Source organism: Lactuca virosa, chromosome 9, assembly GCF_052849685.1.
Source record: "Lactuca virosa cultivar CGN04683 chromosome 9, Lactuca_virosa_CGN04683_v6, whole genome shotgun sequence".
NCBI classification, from domain to species: domain Eukaryota; kingdom Viridiplantae; phylum Streptophyta; class Magnoliopsida; order Asterales; family Asteraceae; genus Lactuca; species Lactuca virosa.
In genome coordinates this window covers 148,816,897-148,837,611 of record NC_136434.1, presented here as the reverse complement: position 1 = coordinate 148,837,611, position 20,715 = coordinate 148,816,897, and the positions used below count along the sequence as shown (strand labels likewise).

The 20,715-nt window shown below is 36.5% G+C and overlaps 1 protein-coding gene and 1 long non-coding RNA gene across 2 annotated transcripts; one reads left to right on the top strand and one right to left on the bottom strand.

Annotated features, from left to right (window-relative positions):
• Nucleotides 1-13,528: 13,528 nt before the first annotated feature.
• Nucleotides 13,529-20,457, top strand: LOC145139908 (BRASSINOSTEROID INSENSITIVE 1-associated receptor kinase 1-like). The gene is made up of 11 exons (XM_079073574.1): nucleotides 13,529-13,824; nucleotides 13,958-14,090; nucleotides 14,200-14,271; nucleotides 14,556-14,767; nucleotides 18,272-18,339; nucleotides 18,521-18,630; nucleotides 18,712-18,803; nucleotides 18,924-19,061; nucleotides 19,135-19,473; nucleotides 19,548-19,930; nucleotides 20,018-20,457. Exons 1-11 carry the CDS (start codon nucleotides 13,749-13,751, stop codon nucleotides 20,273-20,275), a joined length of 1,881 nt encoding a protein of 626 aa, XP_078929700.1. The 5' UTR covers nucleotides 13,529-13,748; the 3' UTR covers nucleotides 20,276-20,457.
• On the bottom strand, nucleotides 15,979-16,261 carry LOC145136880 (uncharacterized). The gene is made up of 2 exons (XR_013720756.1): nucleotides 16,175-16,261; nucleotides 15,979-16,113 (listed from the first exon to the last, which is right to left on the bottom strand). It is a non-coding gene; the product is annotated as an uncharacterized LOC145136880 (long non-coding RNA).
• Nucleotides 20,458-20,715: the final 258 nt, after the last annotated feature.

Here is a 20,715-nt window from a genome sequence, read left to right as displayed (position 1 = left end):
AGTAATCTGGATACTTCTCATTTACGAATCCGGGTGGTTGCTCAACGTATACCGTTTCTTCTAGTTCTCCATTCAAGAAAGCACATTTTACATCCATTTGGAAAACTTCGAAGTTTTTATGTGCAGCATATGCCAGAAAGATTCTCACTGATTCCAACCTTGCTACAGGAGCGAAGGTCTCTTCATAGTCTATCCCTTCTTCCTGACAATATCCTTTCACCACCAGCCTCGCTTTGTTGCGGATGACGTTACCCTCTTTATCCAATTTATTTCTAAAAACCCATTTTAAACCGACTACAGATGCATCCTTTGGTGTGGGAATCAGCCTCCAAACTCGATTTCTTTCAAACTCATGGAGTTCGTCTTGCATAGCTTGCACCCAATCAGAGTGATCAAGAGCAGCATTTACCGTCTTCGGTTCAACTTTAGAGACAAACGAATTAAACATGCAAAATTCTACTTGAGAGAATAGAGCAGTTTGCTTCGCCTTCATTTGAGAGCGTGTGAGAACACCCTCAGATGATTCACCAATAATTTGAGTTTTAGGATGATCCTTTGTCCATTTTATGAGAGGAGGGTAATTTGGATCATATGCAGGATCCAGCTCCGCATTGACTTCTTCTTCCAGTTCTAACAGATAGCCTTCGTCATTTTCATTTTCATTCTCCCCCTCAAATGGCGAACCGAATCCCATGTCAGGGTCAGTAATCTCCCCCTGCACTGGACCTTCATGTGTTGGGGTGTTTGATGGATTCTCCCCTGGAAAGGCAAGTCAGTCGTTTTTGGTGTTGATGAACCCTCCATCTGGAGTGTCGAGCTTGTATTTGGAGGGTCATTTGAAACGGGACGTTTGCTAGTGTGACATCCCCTAATTTCTCGGCCAGAAAAGACCGATTTAATTTATGCTTTTTAAAATAAAATCAGAGAAATCTTTTCAAAAGATGTTGCGGAATAGGTCCCCAAAACAAAACATGATAAAAGGTTATCAAAACCTTTCTATAAGAAATGTATAGTTTCATTTCATATCAAAAACTCGGGATGTCATGTTCCGATACAGATCAAAAGCATAAACAAGACATTATAAGCCTTACAACAGTTATTTACAACTACTGGCCTATAATAAAAAATCTCTCATCATCCTCCGACTATGCTCGGGGTCCACTACCTGTAACATAAAAAACTGAGTGGGTTAGACTTGGGAGCATGGTGAGCATATAGGGTTTTCAACCCACAATAATAATAAACTTATTAAGTTCACCAATTAACAATAACCCTGATTACCCATTCCCGTTGTCCTCACTTTACGTCCCTAAACACCTATCACAAGGGACCTATCCTAAGGAATATCATCGGGATGGACACTACTGCTAAGGGGACTCCTCAGCCATACATGTCCTAAAGGCAACCATGATGGGGATGGAGTAAACCAATGAACATTTAGTTCAACAACACCTGCAAGTTGCGAACCTGCTAGTGTGCCACTGGACTGTCTAGAAAGGTCTGTGGTCGTCATCTATACTCCGCTAGACGACTTCAACAACAACAACAACAACAACACCGAGACCTCTCATCATTTTAACACCCATCGACTATTTCGTCTACCCATGTTCTACCCAACATATTTGTAGATAAAATACATATACAGTTTAAAACTTGTATAAAACATCTATTCAACAGTCACCTCAAATAAACAATTAATATAATTACACATAGCACGTATTTTAAGGTAAATACTTCATATCTATGTGTAAAGTGAAAGTAACTACACACTCACTTGATTTGATGAAAATCGGGCAGCAATTCGTTTCCTAAAACGTTCGTTTCTAATAAAACCGAGAGTTTTATTGAGAAACCGGGCTCTGCAAAGGTCGGACTTCGAAACCAAAAAGATAAATTTTCCAGGCTTCTCGGGCACTTTGTGGCGTATTCCGAGGGTTATAATTGATACAGGGGCTTTGGGGAATGTTAAAATGAAAGAAATATGAAAAGAGGGGCTAAAAGTGTCAAATTTTCAAATATTCCCCGGGAGGTCTCGCACCCTCCTATTTATAGGCCGAGGCTGCTGATCCAAGGGTTGAGAAGCCTCCAGGTGGCATCAGATGCGAGAAGGGGGTCAAATGGGCTGCGCATGCGAGGGCCTCGCTGGCAGCCTCTGATTGGACCGAAGTCCGGGTCCGAGGAGGGGGGGCTCGTGGTTCCTGCGAAGGCTCGGACGCACGAGGGAACGGACACGCATCACATTCTCACTGGACCACTTCGGATGACTTAGCAAAATTTCGGACACGTGGCATGTTCTAAGCGAGGGTGAGGTGGCCGAAGTCCACCTATGCGAAATTCCTCGGTTTTGGCAGTTTTTCTCGATTTTCGCGCCAAAACTTCTAAAATCCATAACTTTCGCATACGAGCTCCGTTTTTGACATTCTTTATATGCACGCGTAGGTAAAATTACGCTCTACAACTTTCGTTTAGACTTCGTCGGCTAATTTTGACTTTAATTTTTATATTATTGTTTTTTAACAGATCGGGACAGGAAATCCGTTAAAAATTCATAACTTCTTCATCCGACAACCGTTTTCGTCTGTCTTTTCACCGTTGTGCTACTATTGACGAGACCTTCGATTCTCGTTTAGGTCGTGTCGGCTAAAAATCACTCGATCTAAAATTCGAGTTTTTAGATGTCTACTGCTAAGTTGAAACTTCGAAAAATCATAACTTCCTCATACGAAGTCAGATTTGGGCGTTCTTTTTATACCTACTCTCGGTGTAATGAACACTACGAGTTTTGTTTAGATCACTAAGGTTAAAAAGTAGTTTATCAAAAACTCACTTTTTACGACATTCGGCACCGTGCCGGTTTTGTCGTGAAACTTCGACAGGTCATAACTTCTTCGTTATAACTCGGATTTTGGTATTCTTTATATATCCGTAACCCTTGTCACGACCACTACAACTTTCTTAATAGATATTGGCTTTATCTGATATTTATTTTCGACGCTCATTTTTATTCTTAATTAATTAACTCCTAGTAATTAAGCATAAAACACATAGAACACATAATATTCACATAATTCCTTTTTCATTTCTTCAAAATGAGTTACAAAGGTTAACCTAGACTATCATATCAATATTAATGCCTAGCCTAGAAACACGGGCACTACAGCTAGATTCTGGAGGTTCGCTGGAAGGTTGCTTCTCGGATGGCTGTTGAGGTTCGCTACCCATGTCTTTTGCAGCTTCATCGATAATCTTCTTCAAGTTGTCGATTTTGTTATCAGCTGTTTTCTCTTCTGAGTGGATCGCCTTCTCTGGTTCGACAAAGAGCAGCATATACTCTTCAAACAGTTTTTAATCGAGCTCTTCTGATACCAATTGTTAGAATAATTCGCTATAGATCGACAGATTCTAAACAGAAAAACAATATCAATTAAGAGAAGAACACAGGAATGGATCAAATGGTGCTGAATGATTAATATCTCACACCTCAGAAGAGCTCGATTAAGAACTTCGACTGTAGAGGTGTGTAAGGGTTACAATGCAAAACAATTAATGAGAGCTCCTCCTTTAACGCTATACATGCATGCATTATATATACACAAACCCTAATAATAAACCATGGTTGGACAGGCCCAAACCGGGTAAACAATATGGACTATTAACCGAGCCCAAAGACGCAACACTTAGACCCAACAACGGGGAAACCCGATCCAACTCGTCGAGTTGCCTGGGCAACTCGTCGAGTTTTCCCCATGTTTGCTTATTTCGATGATACATTGATTGCAGGGACTCTAGGGCTTAGATCTGAAACCTAAAGGTGTCTAAAAGGATAAAGTTTCCAACTTTATCCTCTAGAACCACTCTGAATGCTCTAAAGCCCTTAACAAAGGTTGGAAAGCTCAAAATCTTAGCCATGTGGTTCAAGAATCTAGGGATCTGGAATCCCTCCTTTCCAGAAGAGGTTCTAATCCTCAAAACGTTCCAAAGATGGAGAATTTATGGACATGCATGTCCAATGCATGTCTTGAAGTCATAATGGCCAAAGAGGGAAAATATACCCTAAAAATCCATGCATGGCATCCATGCTTGACCAAAAGATAGATGTAGCCCACCATGGGACAATTTTGCCCTGGGGGTTCATAAAGTTACAAACTTTATGAACCCCATGCATGCAATCGACAAGAATGATAGAAAATGAAGAGTAAACTTAAGATCTACTCATACTCTAAGATAAAAATTGAATCTTGAGTGCTTACAATAGTCCACAAGATGGTCAAGCTCAAGAGTAAGGGCTTTGTTTGCTGAGTCTCCTCCTTCTCCTCACTATCTTCTTCTTCTAAGCTCCAAAAGTCACTCTAGCTCACAATATAAGAGAAAATGGGGATTAGGGTTTAGCACTGACGTTCTTAGGGTTTGGAGGCTGATGGAAGGTCAACCTCAAGGTTTTAAGGAGATTATATAGGGTGCAAACTCTAAAATTTAGGGTTTTACTTTACAACGCCTACTCATCGAGTTGGGCCTTCTAACTCGTCGAGTAGGCCCTAAATCCTACGTCCCACAAATGGTCTCTACTCGACGAGTTAGAGCTCCCCAACTCGTCGTGTTCCAGTCTAAAACCCTAAAATTATGAAAAGATATAGATACCTGAAATGAGCGTTACATAAACACAACAAGTAACCATAATCAAATAAGCTATATAACCCGACTCATAGGTCTAATCCTACAGCTACGCCCCTGAAGGGCAAAATGTCCATTTTGCCCTTCCATGCTCTGAAACCCTAAATCTTTTGACCAAAATCCAAAAGTCAGTAAAAGTCAACAACTCCACACATTCTCGTCCATATGCAGGGCGTACATCTTCCTACGCGAGGCATACAACTCAAGTCAGCGACCAACGGGGACGGGCCTGACTATACGTGGCGTAGCTAGGAGTAAGCCCGACGTACTCTTCCTAGTCCATTCTTAACAACTTTTATGTCTTAATCCTTTAAGACACTTATCCCAACATCAGATCTGGCCATTATATAATGTCTTAACCCATAAAGTCAACGACTTTAAGCCTTTGCATGGCTAGATAGGACTCAATACACAAAACTCTAACTTCTATAACACTCTAAGTCACTTAACTCATGTATGGGCCAAGGGAAACGATCAAGCAACCATTTTTATGAATCTAAGCACTCTAATACATCTTTAAGGACAACCAATATGCTATGGAGTACTCCATACTCACAAAGGTCCAGGCTTTGGGAAAAAAAGCTCATATAAACCTATCTATGGAGATCTAGAAAGAACATTAGTCAGGTATAGACTTTATACCTTCAAAAGATGCACAAGATGAAGGAGTTTCAGGATCTACAAGCTTGCAAGCAACACTACCTTCTTCTTAACCAAGAATGCATAAAATCACCAAAAGACTCCAAGATCCTCACTCTCAAGGCTAGGGTTCGATATCTAGGGTTTAGAGGGAAGGGAGGCTGATAAGAAATGTCCAAGGGAGGCATAAGGTGGATTAAATAGGGAGCAAACCCTAAATTTTAGGGTTTATGGCCTGCGCTAGTACACTCTGCGTACCATATGTATGCCCAGCGTACTAGCATGAGTTCCGCATTTCCAAGGTTCGATCATGTACAATGCGCATACCTCACGTACACCCAACGTACGGGCTGAAATGCAAGGCGTTTGACATAAAGGGCGAAATATGAAAACTTTAACTAAGCCAATGAATAAAATTAAAATACCTGAAAACTAGATGTTACAATATATATATATATATATATATATATATATATATATATATATATATATATATATATATATATATATATATATATTAGTTTGTTATTAATCGGAATATAACAAAAAAGGCATTAAAATATTAAGTCAATTTGTATGTAAAAAGATACTAAAATGTTATGTCCACGTCAATTCAATTTATTTAGGGGGGGGGGGGAGTTGGATTTTAATTTCAAAGTATATGTTTGTGTGTGGAATTGTGGCTTCATCTAATAAAAAGAGATGACAAGATTTAGGGGCCTGCACCTCCGCTGCCCCAATATCACAACAAGAAAAGGCACCTTTAGGGACGACAAAAAGCGTCGCTAATAGTCAAGAAAGTCGCCCCTAAAGGTATTAGGGACGACATGTCATCTCAATTGGATCGCCGCAAATACCTCGTAGCTAATACTCCAAAGTCGTCCCTAAAGGCGTCGTCTCTAATACTTTATCGTCGCTGATACCACTCGTCGTCCCTAAAGGTGTCGTCCCTAATAATATTCCGACCACCGGCCAGTATTATTCCGGCCAAATATTTCGGCGGGATGTGTCGTCGCTAATGCTTAAGAGCGTCCCTAAAGGTGTCGCCACTAATGATTGTTTTTTTTAGATAAAATTTATATTTTATATTAGTTTATAGTATAAAAATGCAGAATTTATAAAATTATAAAACATATAATTTAAAAATTTGCATTACATAAAACATTAAATAATATAAACAAAGTATATCACATTAACATCATCTAAATCCATAATAACATCATCCATAGCATAAAACAATATATACTAATCGTCTTCCCCATCATCGTTTTCATCGTCGTTGTTGGTCGCATTGTCGACTTGCTTGCTAAATGAGCGGATAATATCTCCAATTGCCGTCACAAACGCCGGGTTTTGGAGAAAAACATTAACATCCACATCCTACAAAGTAAGAATATAAGTTAAAATATATCATACTATAAAAACAAATTATTATTACTTAACAATTAAGTCACCCTACAAAAGCTTTATGCGGTTCTTTTTTTCTATTATTCATACATATTATTTATGAGCAAAAAGTTGTTATTTAAAAATGTTGCACTGATGTTATCTATACATTTGATTTGTTTAGTTTATTTGTAACAATATTTTATATTATTGAAATTTAAATAATATATACTCCTATGTCGTCCCTAAAACTTCGTGTCGTCCCTAATGGTGTCGTCCCTAAAGCTTATATTTCTTGTTGTGTATTGTTTCAGCCATTGATCAACTTTGCAGCCATAACTGCATCTTTATAAACAAAACCTTCATCTTATTTGACTTTCTAGAATTTAGACTTCCAATCAAAGAACTATTGTATCTTAGTTGACCCCTCGTTACAAATTACCTCATTTACTTCTTTTGGTGCTATTTTCATTCGCTAAACAGCTTACATGATCCTTAATATCAACCTCGTGCAAACATTCTATTAAAGCTTGCTTAGCATATGAAAGAACCTTTTTTCCTAAGATGCTCTTTTCTTTAGTTGAATCTGATTTCTATTTTCTCTCAAACTTAAGATGAGTTTCAGTGGTAGCATGCAAAACAATTAGACTTCCAATCAAAGAACTATTGTATCTTAGTTGACCCCTCGTTACAAATTACCTCATTTACTTCTTTTGGTGCTATTTTCATCCGCTAAACAGCTTACATGATCCTTAATATCAACCTCGTGCAAACATTCTATTAAAGCTTGCTTAGCATATGAAAGAACCATTTTTCCTAAGATGCTCTTTTCTTTAGTTGAATCTGATTTCTATTTTCTCTCAAACCCGGTGAGAAGCTGCAAATCCCTCCGGCGGAAGAAGTGGGATGCACTGAAATTCGCCGGAAAATGCTTCCTGATTGTCGCCGGAAAAAATGAGAGAGAAATAGAAACTGGAAAGTAATCACGTTCTGCGACCTGATGGGGAACAAAAGGTGGAACCCTTTAGGGGCGACACTATTAGGGATGACTTTGAATCTTTAGAGACGACAATTTGGAGGGAAATTCACGCGCTCATATTTTCGCCACCTTTAGCGGCGACAACGTCGTCACAAATGGCGTCGCCCCTATTGGTGTGAACAGTAACTAACCCCATCCGTTGGATCAGGATGCAATCGTAGGGACAAAAATTGATCAGGAAGCATTCACGCGGATCGCCGATCAAACCCTTTAGCGACGCCCTTATTAGCGACGACGTGAGGCTTTAGCGACTACAAAAACGTGTATTATCGAGTGTCGTCCCTAAAACTTCGTGTCGTCCCTAATGGTATCGTCCCTAAAGCTTATATTTCTTGTTGTGTATTGTTTCAGCCATTGATCAACTTTGCAGCCATAACTGCATCTTTATAAACAAAACCTTCATCTTATTTGACTTTCTAGAATTTAGACTTCCAATCAAAGAACTATTGTATCTTAGTTGACCCCTCGTTACAAATTACCTCATTTACTTCTTTTGGTGTTATTTTCATCCGCTAAACAGCTTACATGATCCTTAATATCAACCTCGTGCAAACATTCTATTAAAGCTTGCTTAGCATATGAAAGAACCTTTTTTTCCTAAGATGCTCTTTTCTTTAGTTGAATCTGATTTCTATTTTCTCTCAAACTTAAGATGAGTTTCAGTGGTAGCATCCTTAAATTGAAACTCGCCTACTTCATTACCTAACAATTAGTACCTGTTTCCTCCGACCGGTGTACATAATTCCCTGTGAACTATCTTTTCTGCAAGAATCCTTCATACAAACTTTTGGTGACTTCAATCTTCAGTTTTTCACAATCCAATCCTTCTTCCGACATTTGATTGAGTAAAGGTTCTCCAACTTTATTAAATAAATACCGTGGTCCGATCATTCAAAATTATTTTAAAGGGTCAGTTTTCGGATTGCTTTACCTTCATGAGCAACCGTTTCTTGTCATCATGAATCCATAGGAATAAGCCCTGCATAGCGATCCGATCACCATTTTGTGTGAGTTGACCCAAGCTAATAATGTTACTACATTACTTTGGTATGTAATATACTCATTGAAGCATTTGTTGCGCATCATTATTACATTGGAATACAATGAATCATTTGCCGTCAACACGTACCTTTGAGTCGTCTCCAAATTTCACGTGACCTAGGATTGCTCGGTTAAGATCTTGAAATTTGTTTTCATCCCTGGTCATATGATTACTCGCGCCATTATCAAGATACCACGTCTTGGACATATTTTGCTCTTTTTCATCCATTTTTAATTTTGGGTTCACCTTTTCTTTGCTCAAGAATACTTCATCTTACGGGCCACTATTACGTACTACTGCCATTAGTAAAGTCGGTTCATTATCATTGTAACTTGGGGCTAGGTTAGCTTCTTGTTTTTCTCGTCTTGGGTTCATGCAGTCTGCAACATAGTGCCCAATGTCTTGGCGACTGTAACACTGGATTATACTCTTGTCTGATCATAAGTCGGAACATGAGTTCCTTGACATGACTGTTGGTTGTTGCCTCTTTCACGACCTTCACGGTTTGCATAATTGCCACTGCGACCTCTTCCCCGACCACCTTGGTTTTGTGTGTTACTGCGATTGTTTTCTTGTAAGGAACGTCCATGTTCTTTGTTTTGTTTTTTCTTCTTTTCTATCCATTCTTGGTGAGTAAGCAACGACTTCTTTTCATATATGTTCTTCATGCCCTCAGATTCTCTCGTCATGTGCCTTTAGCCTTCCGACTACCTCTTCGACAGTAATGGTATCTAGTTCAACAAATTGTTCGGTGGTTGATGCAATTTGAATAAACTTGAGTGCACGACTCGTAAGATCTTCTTGACCATGTATGCTTCTTCCATAACTTCTCCTAAGGCTCGAACATTACTAACAATATTGCTTATCTTGACCGTGAATTCCACTACGGGAAAATTAACATACAACCACACTTTTTCGAAGACAGCCTAGTCACATTTTTTTATAAAAGTATGGCGATTTTGATATAAAGTATGACTAATTAGCATTGATAAAATTCTGAATTGTTATCGCTACATTTAAATATGCGTGTGTCACCATTGCAAAACAAAAAAACTTTTAGTCATGCTTAAAAATAGTGAATCTGACAAATTTTGGCCACAGTCGAGTAGTATGGCCAAATGTCACTATCTTTCACGTTTTTTATTTGATTTATGTAAACAATTTGTAATGACTTTTAGAAGAGACGATTAATATATATATATATATATATATATATATATATATATATATATATATATATATATATATATATATATATATATATATATAGTCCATAAAGAAATCTAATGTAACTAAAAGGTAATTGAATAACTAAATGGAATACCACATGTTGTATATGGAAGAAGTACCTAGTTTTTTGATGTCCGGAATGTGTCTCCGAAATATATGTTTGGAATGTGTGTTTGTGAGTCCAAAATGTCAGTTCTACATGTTTAGTTGTTGACTGCCTACTACGAAATCGACTTTGTTAGTCCAGAATGTACGGTGCCAAATTCCATAATCGAAACAACACTACCACAAAATACTTTGGAATAAACAGTACTTCTCTAGAATGACCTATTCCGAAGAAAATAATTATTTTTCCAAAATTTATAAAAATTGGCGAGGGGTATTTTCAAGGCTGTCATGATCACGATCTTACCCAAGATCGTTTTAAGTTTTACAATATCGTACTCGTAAGACCGGATCGGGATCGGAAGATCCTATCAAAATAAACTTATATTCAAATTTTAGCGTAAGGTCTTGGTAGCATAGTAACTTGTGATGCTCAATTTCAACAATGGTGGAAACAATAACGGGGCTGTCGGATGCACTGCCCCTCAGTCTCTTTTAAAACCCCAGCCATATTAAAGATAAAATGAGCCTCTAAGTAATTTTTTAGCTCAAACGATTTAATTAATAACTCTAGCCACTTCCATATATATTGTACTTAAAGAAAAAACAATTATTATACATAGAAAGAGAAATTACAATAATGAGGGTATAAGAATTGTCCCACCGCCTCCACCCTCATTATTTTTGCGTCCACATCCATTTTTTTAATTGACTTACTACTTCCATTTATATCAATTCCTTGGTAGTTATTGGTTATAATTTATACCCTCATTTAATCACAAATAGCTTTTGTTAATCGACGATTCATCAAGATAAAGTCCGTAGCTAATCACAAATAGCTTTTGTTAATCGACGATTCATCAAGATAAAGTCCGTAGCGATTTTGATTCGTTTTCAATTAAGAAATTATTTCTTGCTACACTACACTGGTAAGTTTGCACTATTTCAATTTTCTAATCAATAAGAAGGTTAATGGATGAATATAAGTCAATGTTTATAGTTGGTTAATTTTTTTTAAAATTGATGTTAACGGGTTATTATAAGTCGATGTTTATGATATATTGAAAACTTTTTAAGATTGATTCTTATAATGATTGATGTAGTTTCTAGTATATCTGTACGGTTTTTTGTTTGACAATTTTTTTTAAAAAGTTTTAGACTATTATTTTATTTGCTTATAACATTATATCTTAATATGTCATTACAATGGGAGACTATTAGCCTCCTTTATTCTTAAATCCTAGCTCCGCCCCTCGATTTCAAGTTGAATAGACGAATTTTTGAGGCTCAATTATATACTTCAACTAGATGCTAGTAACATCGGGATTGTTTTTGGCTTGTAAGATTTGAAGATCGTGATCGGATTTAACAATTACTTAATTTCCCTATTTTCATAAAGGTAACAAGTCACTTTAGTTCTGGTGAGTCGTGCATGTGCGTGTGCACAGATAGAGAGTGCCTGCGGTGGTGGTGATGGTGTCTTTCATCGCACCAAAAGGTCCAGAAGAAGAAGAGAGACAAAAGGCGGTCGATGCTCACATTTGTTTTGGCGAACGACAATAGGTGATGATGGTTGTTCGTTATAGATGTCGGTTTTCTTAAAGAGATAGAGATGAGGGAAGAGAGAAGATGGTAGTGTGCAGTAGTGGTGGTCGTGGAGGTGCGATGGAGGAGAGATGAAGGTGGTGGTGGCCGGCGTTGGGGTTAGACAAGGAGAAGGGGAGCATATTTTTGTTTTCAAATTTTGAAATGGAAAAGACTCTGAGGGGTAAGGGACATAGGTGGAGGGATAGGGACGGAATGAAAAGGATGAATCCATTATAATACAAAATTTTGACATCAAGAATCAAAATCACTCATGGCATTCTTACTAAAGGCGTCCTTTTATTCTGACATCATGGCTCTCTCTGATCGTTAGGCATCAACTTCAAACTAGCATGTTCATCTCTAACAAACATTGTTGTGGATCTCAAACCGGTGGTAGTCAAAGGTATGTATTGCTTTTTGTACCCTGTTTGTTATGTGTGTTATCTGTACGAGGCTGTTTGTTTTTTTAGAAAAATCTCCTAAAACGATTTTTTGCTACGCGGCGCAGCACACGCAGAACACTTGCTCTCTCGCAACAGTTTGTCATTTGGAAGACTTCACACTACAAAACCTCTGCGAAACGCAACACTTGACTTGCCTCTTCAAAACTCTCCGGCTTTCATTTTTTCCAAGTGATTTTTTTTTTTAAATTTGGCGTAACTTGATTTTTTTAACTTTGATTATATTGTTTCTAAACTTTGTTTTTTTTTTAAAAAAAAAAACTTAGAGTTACAGATTTGATACAATTTCTATTAATAGTTCCCACAATTTTTTATAACTTTATTTTTTTAAAAAAAACTTTAATTTTTTTTACCGTTACTTTTGATAATATTTTCAGTTTGGGTTGTATATTTTTTAACATGTATGATTCTTTTACGAATTTTTTAGACATTGTTTGCAATATTTTCTTAATTTTTTTATAATTTTCTTTTTTTTTTTATGTTCTTTAAAATTAGTTTTTTAGAAAAAAATGATAGCTTCTTTTACATTTTTTAAGATTTTTTTTAGAAATTTTATATTTTTGTTTTTTTACTTATGTACTTTTTCAATTTTTAAGACTAAAATTATTAAAATTTCGGTGTTGAAACTATTTTCAGTTTGTAAAATCAGTTTATTTAAATTTCAGTTTATTGTAGCAGTCTGCAGATGTTAAAAAACAAGCATGATTCTTATTAATGGCTGCAGTCGTTTGGTCCACGGGTTGCAGAGGTGGTTTGCAGATTTCATAATTTTTCTTTTCGAAAAAAACAAATAGCACCTATCTGTATCATGTCCCAACTATCTGTTTGAGTTTCTTTTGTGGATGATTGTTCCAGTCGAACAAGTAAATCTGTGGTAGGTTTACATGCATATTAACTGTTTGATAAAATGCCAGAGTGAAGCTTTCTTTCAGGAGAACTCCAAGTTGCCTCTTTTTTATTCTTAGATGATTACAGAAGTCTGTTGGAATTCTAGCTGTAACGAGGCGAGAATCCATCATGAACTTGAGCAGTGATTCACCTTCCATGTTAACCTGGTGGGTCTTACGGGTTGAGTTTACCAGGTTTTTTGAAACTTCACTTCACCAAACTTATGTTAGAAATGTATATATTGATCATAAATCATTCAAGTCTTTATGCAGTTCAAATTTTTCTGCAATATTGAATGTATAGTCAAAGTCTTCTTCGAGTCAACTATCATATTTTCATTAATTTCAGTACTCCTTTTTTCTACAAAATACCTATCTCTCTTTCTCGCTACAGCCACTCCTTTTAGGAGAAAAAAGAGAACTTCTGATTGATTACACAAAGACTATTCCCCTTCTCCCTACCCCCAAAATAACTGCTACATTCAACTTATTATCTTTAATAATGCAAAACCCAAAACAAATAACTTCAGAATCATCATTTCGAAGAATTTCTTGAAGTGGAATTTTTGGTTTTAGTTTGTTGATTTTATTTGTGAATTTGTCTTCAAAGCTAGCGTTCTGTGTTTCAAGTTTTTGGCATTTTATATTTCTTGATTTTGTTTAATAACTGATGATGAAACTAGGCTTTTAGCTTGCCAGAAATGGATAGGATCCTCCCTGTGATTCTCTATTTGTTTATTTTGGGGTTCCATAAAAGGGTTTATGGGAATGCTGAAGGTATGTGCTTTTTTCATGATTCTTGATTGCTTCCTTGATTCACGATGTTTATAGTAAATGAAATCTTCATTAATTTGATGTTTCGAAGAAGAGACCACAATCAAATTTCCCAAATTTCATATATGTAAAACAGTCGATGCATTGGATAGCCTAAAGTTAAAGTTAAACGATCCCAAGAATGTTTTGCAAAGTTGGGATTCGGCCCTTCCCACCCCATGTACTTGGTTTCATGTTACTTGCGACACTGGGAATAAAGTTACTCGAGTGTAAGCTCATCAAACCTCTTTAATCAAAATTTGATATTTTATTCTTTTATTGCATTTTCTAGTCTTACAAATAAATTTCTGTTTTGGTGTTTGTCACACACACACACAGTGATCTTGGAAACGCGGACTTGTCAGGTCAACTGGTTCCGGAGCTTGGTCTACTTACAAATTTACAGTACTTGTAAGTCAATATTGTTTGCGTATTGTGTTAGAAAATTTGGGGAGATTGTAGGGTGTTTGAGATGATCTTATGATAGTGTATAGTCATTTTCCTTAAACTGCAGTTCGACCCTATATATGACTCGATGACACATTGACACTAAAATCACAAATATATTGAATCTGCTTATATTTGAAGTAGTAGTACGTGATTTTTTCTAGTGAGTTCGTGCGGTAACTTTTCACTTTATTATTATACTATAATCCAAATCGTATTATTTATGATTTTAAACTTACTAATATTAGGGAGCTTTATGGAAATAACATCACTGGAAGAATTCCTGATGAGCTTGGGAACTTAACAAACTTGGTGAGCTTGGATCTTTACATGAACCAGTTAGATGGTGACATTCCAGACACATTGGGCAACCTTCAGAAACTTCGTTTCCTGTACGATTTCACATCATTTAGATTCTCAATACAAGGAAAAAGGCCATTACCGGCGACTTTTATCGCCGGTAAAAGTCCCAAAAGTAGCCGGTAATACTAATAGCGGCGACGCGTCGCCGGTACTGAGTCGCCGCTACTGCTTCGTCGCTATTGATCACTTTGTCGCCGCTAATGAGAAACGTTGCCGCTATTGACCGTGTCGCCGCTAATGAGTTGAGTCGCCGCTATTGACCGTGTCGCCGGTAATGACTCTTGTCGCCGGTAATAACAATATTCGATTAAATATAAAAAATAATAGTGTCGACGCTAATTACAAATTAAATATTAACAAACATCCGATTAAATATCAAACATAATAGTGTCAATGCAAATTACAAACAAACATCCGATTACAATTAAATATCAAAAGTCATAATATCCGAGTAGCAAAACAACCAAAGTTTTACAATCTACCAAGTAGCAAAGCATTACAACATATGCAAATAAAACGCATCCTTACATACCATCATCTTCATTCCCATCGTTTCCTTGATTATTGTGGGATTGAAAAAACGAATAAAGCTCATCCCTACATGCCGGGTCGCTGAGCATTGCACGAAGATTTTCCAACTACATAATTAATAACAATATATATATAAACTTATAAGTTAGATTGTCAAACATAAACAAAAACTATCAAAATACATTGCTATTTTTAAACTAAGATAGAAAACCAAAGTACATTGCTATTTCTTGCACTCGGGACAAAAACCCAATTACCAAACTTTTTAGCAAATAATCACCACAAAACCAAAATTACCAATTCAACATGCATTTTACGATGCTAAAGTAGATTGCTATTTTAAAACTAAGATCGAAAACCAAAGTACATTGCTATTTCTTGCACTTGGGACAAAAACCAAATTACCAAACTTTTTAGAAAATAATCACCACAAAACCAAAATTACCAATTCAACATGCATTTTACGATGCTAAAGTAGATTGCTATTTTTAAACTAAGATAGAAAACCAAAGTACATTGCTATTTTTTGCACTTGGGACAAAAACCAAAGTAGATTGTTTTACCTGTGATGGTTGTGGTAATGGTTGCGAAGGCTGTGGAATCGGCGGGAGAGCAGAGGGTTTACAGCCAATGCCTCTAATATGGCCACGTCGCTCTCCTAATACTTTCTCAAACGTAGCTCTTTCTTGAGCGGGAGTTAACTGACTTTCACCTTGAGTTTGTTCTAACAGCTCTTCAACTAACCGATTTTGTAACTCCCAAAAGTGAGTAACAGTTAAGTATAAATAAACATTTAATTATATGATAAAATTATAATTAAATACTTACATATTGTTGTTCCGCCTCAGCAGTAACAAATACACCATTCTTATCGGTATGAGCTTTGCGAAACGTTTCCACTCTCTTCAGGTTCTGTTTAACTTTAAAAATTAGATTATATTTTAAATAAATAATTACATGTATCGTATGTTACCTTCTTATAGCAAGTACTGCTATACGAGCTCGACCCCCCACGATTCACATTTGTTTGCATTTCACGGATTTTTTTGTTCCTTTCTGAAGCAATTTTGTGTTCGTCCGTTTGAAAATACTCAACTGCCTTCGCCCAGTTATCAACTAGCATACCCTCCGGAGGATTGGCTAATGCTCCCGGGATATCATCATACCCTCCAACTGACTTAAAATATTCTTTTGCGTCAGCTTTACGTTCTCGATAACCTTTTAACAAAGCTGCTTGAAAACTCTCTGTCAACAGATTAGCTTGTACATCCTGGTACATCTGATCCAAATCAAACTTTGTCTACAAAAAAAAATAAGTTAACCAAGTAAAAAACAATTATAGTTAACCATATAAAATATATTTAAATAAATAATTACCGCTAAATGTTGTAATACGGTGTCCTGTATTGAAGGGGAAACTTTTTTCCAAGTCCATTTGTCAAACGGGACCATCTGCCACATTGTTTTTCCAACTTATCGGGAAAAACATGTCTTTCGGCTCTCCTACGGGATCAAATGTGATATCCCTATCATATTGCAAGCTAATTGGTTTCCCCTGGTTCCGTAAGATTGCTTTTTCAAGTTTTATATTTTTTGCTTTGCCTCGAACTTTCCTTCGGGCACGTTCCTCAACTACAAATATAATTAAAAATTATTAGAAACGATATTTAATTTATAATAATTGAACAAAAATATTAAATAAAAATTCATAATAAGATTTACCGTCTTGCTCATGCTGACCAGCACCTCTACCACCTCTACCACCTGGGATAGGTGGGTCCTCAGCTCCGTCTCCCCCATGTCCACGACCCATGACAGCAGCCATGGTATACATAAACAAAATCCATATGCTCATCATTTCCTGAAAAACTATAAGATATACAAATACAATTTTTATTACAGATATATATTACATAAAAATAAACATTTACATAGGAATACACATTTCTAGTAAGATAATAATCTTATTTTGTAAAGCTTTTACTAATATTATTTTGCAATTTTTTATTCTCATTTTTTTTCTAGTAATAAAATTAATAATAATAATAAATATGTGTATAGTACCCTAACATTTTATAACATTTTTTTTGTGTTTTTTTTTTTTGCAATTATAACAATAATTTGTTTTTATTTTTTTTTTCAATTCTAGCATCCTGCTTACATACATATACCACATACTTTTACATAATACATAAGAACATGAAATTCACATACTTTTACATACATATACCACATATACACAAAATACAAATACATTCACATACACACAAAATAGCATCCTACTTAAACCAAATACACATAATTTCACATATATAGATAATAACATCCTAATTATACCAAATACAAAAATTTCACAATCATATACCACATTTACAACAAACATACATACATTCACATACACACAATAACATCCTACTTATAAAAAATACATATAATTTCACATATATATAGATAATAACATCATATATATATTTCTACCAAATACTCATATACCACATACGTCAAATATCAAATATACACACAATTTTCACATACAAATATCAAATATACACACAATTTTCACACATGGCAATTTTCACATACAAATACCAAATTCACAAAAAAATGAAATAATAGAACCTGTAGTGGCGGAAATCAACCGGTAATAGCTGGAAAAATTGTTATTCACCCGATGAAGCTACAAATCCAAAACCTGGGAGCCATCCAAAATGTCACAAATCACTTCAACAATATTTGCAAGGGTAACATACAGATTAAATTACCAAAACTTAGAAATTTAATCAACACTTTTTCAGTGTTAACATACAAACTAACAAGGAAATTATCAAAGAAATTTTCAAATGAAATTACCTTAATTTCTTCAAGAACTTGACTTAGAAATTGGTCCCAAATCACACCTTAATCCCTAATACCCTTAATATGACACAATGTATGGAGAAATCAAGATGGAAGAAGCAAATTGAAGATGAACTCGGTAGAAGGTGGAAGGGGCGAAGGAGAAAAAGGCAGCAAACAGAAAGCAATTAAGAAGAATGAAGTTTCTGCGTGCGTTTTTTTTATCTGTATGAAGCTTTACCGGCGACTAATAGGTTATTACCGGCGACTCTTATCAATAGCGGCGACAATCTGGAGGGAAGAGTACCGCGTCATTTTTTAGTGAACTATTAGCAGCGACAATTTCAACCTTTAGCGGCGACACATATGTCGTCTGTATTAGGTTAGTTCGGATAAGGGACCCTAACCGTTGGATTGGATATTTGATCGAACGGTGTAGAAGTAACGGAAGGGGAAGACGCGGATTCGGGTGATCACTCTTTAGCGGCGACGCTATTACCGGCGACAGGGGCTTTTAGCGGCGACACTATCAAACAACTTTCTGAAAGGTGATATCCCTTGCAATGGCTCGTTTGTGGGGTTTACGCCCATGAGGTCTGCTTTTAGTTAATTACATGATTCTTGAAATTATGTCAAATGTATTCACACGTTACATGCAAACTTCACTTCTTTCAGTTTTGTCAATAATGCCAACATCAGATCTGTCATTCCACATGATGTACTTCAACCTCCATTTCCACGTCCACCTAATTTGCAATCTCCTTCAGGTATATATTCGATGGTTATTGTTACTTTATGCCACCAGCATGCATCTTGATCTCATGTCAAAGTACCTACATATTTTGTGTAAAGGAATTATCGCCTTCTGATTGTACATACAACTGTAGTTTCAGTCGACGACAATGACATTGGAGCTTTTGTTGAAGGAGCTGTTGTTGGTTTTGCCCTTGTTTTTGCAGGTAGAACAATTGCACTTGCTAGGCTATTGTGCAGAAAACGACAAGATCATTTCACTGATGTACCAGGTTACACAATTTAACAAGAAGATCAATCACCTAACTTTGGTTCTCTGCTCATTTGATTCTTTTATGTTTGTAGCTGAAGAGGACCCCGAAGTTCATCAGGGACAACTGAAGAGGTTTACTTTGCATGAACTGCTAGTTGCAACCGATGATTTTAGTAAGAAAAACATTATTGGTCAAGGTGCATTTGGTAAAGTTTACAAAGGAAGGTTAGCTGATGGTGCTCCGGTGGCTGTAAAAAGACTTACAGATCTGCTCCAAGGTGGTGAATTGCAGTTTCAAACGGAGGTTGAGTTGTTAAGCATAGCGATGCACCGGAATCTGCTTCGGCTGCAAGGATTTTGCTTGACACCAACCGAACGTTTGCTTGTTTATCCTTTCATGGTCAATGGCAGTGTTGCATCGTGTCTACAAGGTAATCAAGAAGGTCAACTTTGACTTTTCAGGTAAAATACATAAAGTTTTTAGCTAAAGTATAAAATGTTGTAGATCGACGACGTATTGATTGGCCGACAAGGAAACAGATTGCACTCGGATCTGCAAGGGGGCTTGCTTATTTGCATCATCATTGTGATGCTAAGATCATTCACCGTGATGTAAAAATTGCAAATATACTGTTGGATGAGGAGTTTGAAGCTGTTGTTGGAGACTTTGGGTTGGCTAAACTCATGGACTATAAAGATACTCATCTTACAACGGGCGTTTGTGGGACAATTGGACATATAGCACCCGAGTATCTATCCACTGGGAAATTGTCAGAAAAAACCGATGTTTTTGGGTACGGCGTGATGCTTCTAGAACTCATCACCGGACAACGGGCGTTTGATCTTGCCCGCCTTGCCAATGATGATGGGGTCATGTTGCTTGAATGGGTAAGAAATATGTTTCACATGTCTCAATCAAATCATCTTTTTTGAGCATTGTAACAAAGTTTATATATTTTTTTTGGATTTGTTTAGGTTAAAGGGTTTTTGAGGGATAAGAAGTTGGAGGTATTGGTGGATGCGGATTTGGAATGTAATGATATGAAAGATGTTGTGGAAGAGTTGATACATATAGCTTTATTGTGCACACAAGCGACACCATGGGAAAGACCAAAGATGTCAGAAGTTGTGAAAATGCTTGAAGGTGATGGTTTAGAAGAGAGGTGGGAGGAGTGGCAGAAAGAGGAGATTTATCGGCAAGAGTTCAGCCACATACATATTCGTATTATTTAGAGTTCAGAAATACTTGAAAACTCAGTTAATTCACTTGTCGGGGTCCGGATGAACGAAGGGCCTTTTGTTCGTCATTGTACATAAGAAAATGTTTACTTTTGTGTATAGAAAGTTTTGGTTGGATTCTGTTTAGATCTTTTGAGCATCAAAAAGCAACCTAGCTTTCTTTGTACAATATATTATTAAACTGTAACACCCATAAAATCACAAGAAATTTAAACTTCTTATTACCAACCCAAATTCCCAAATTGTTTAAAAACATAGTTTTCAAAACATTTCGAACATCAGAGTCTCCCAAAATCATAAGTCATTAACAAGATGATGTGTACGGTCATGTCTTCGCCTTTCCGCGATCATCCGAAGTACCTGAAACATAACCCAAAACTATAAGCCAAAGCTTAGTGAAATCCCCCAAAGTACCAACACATAAACATATACAA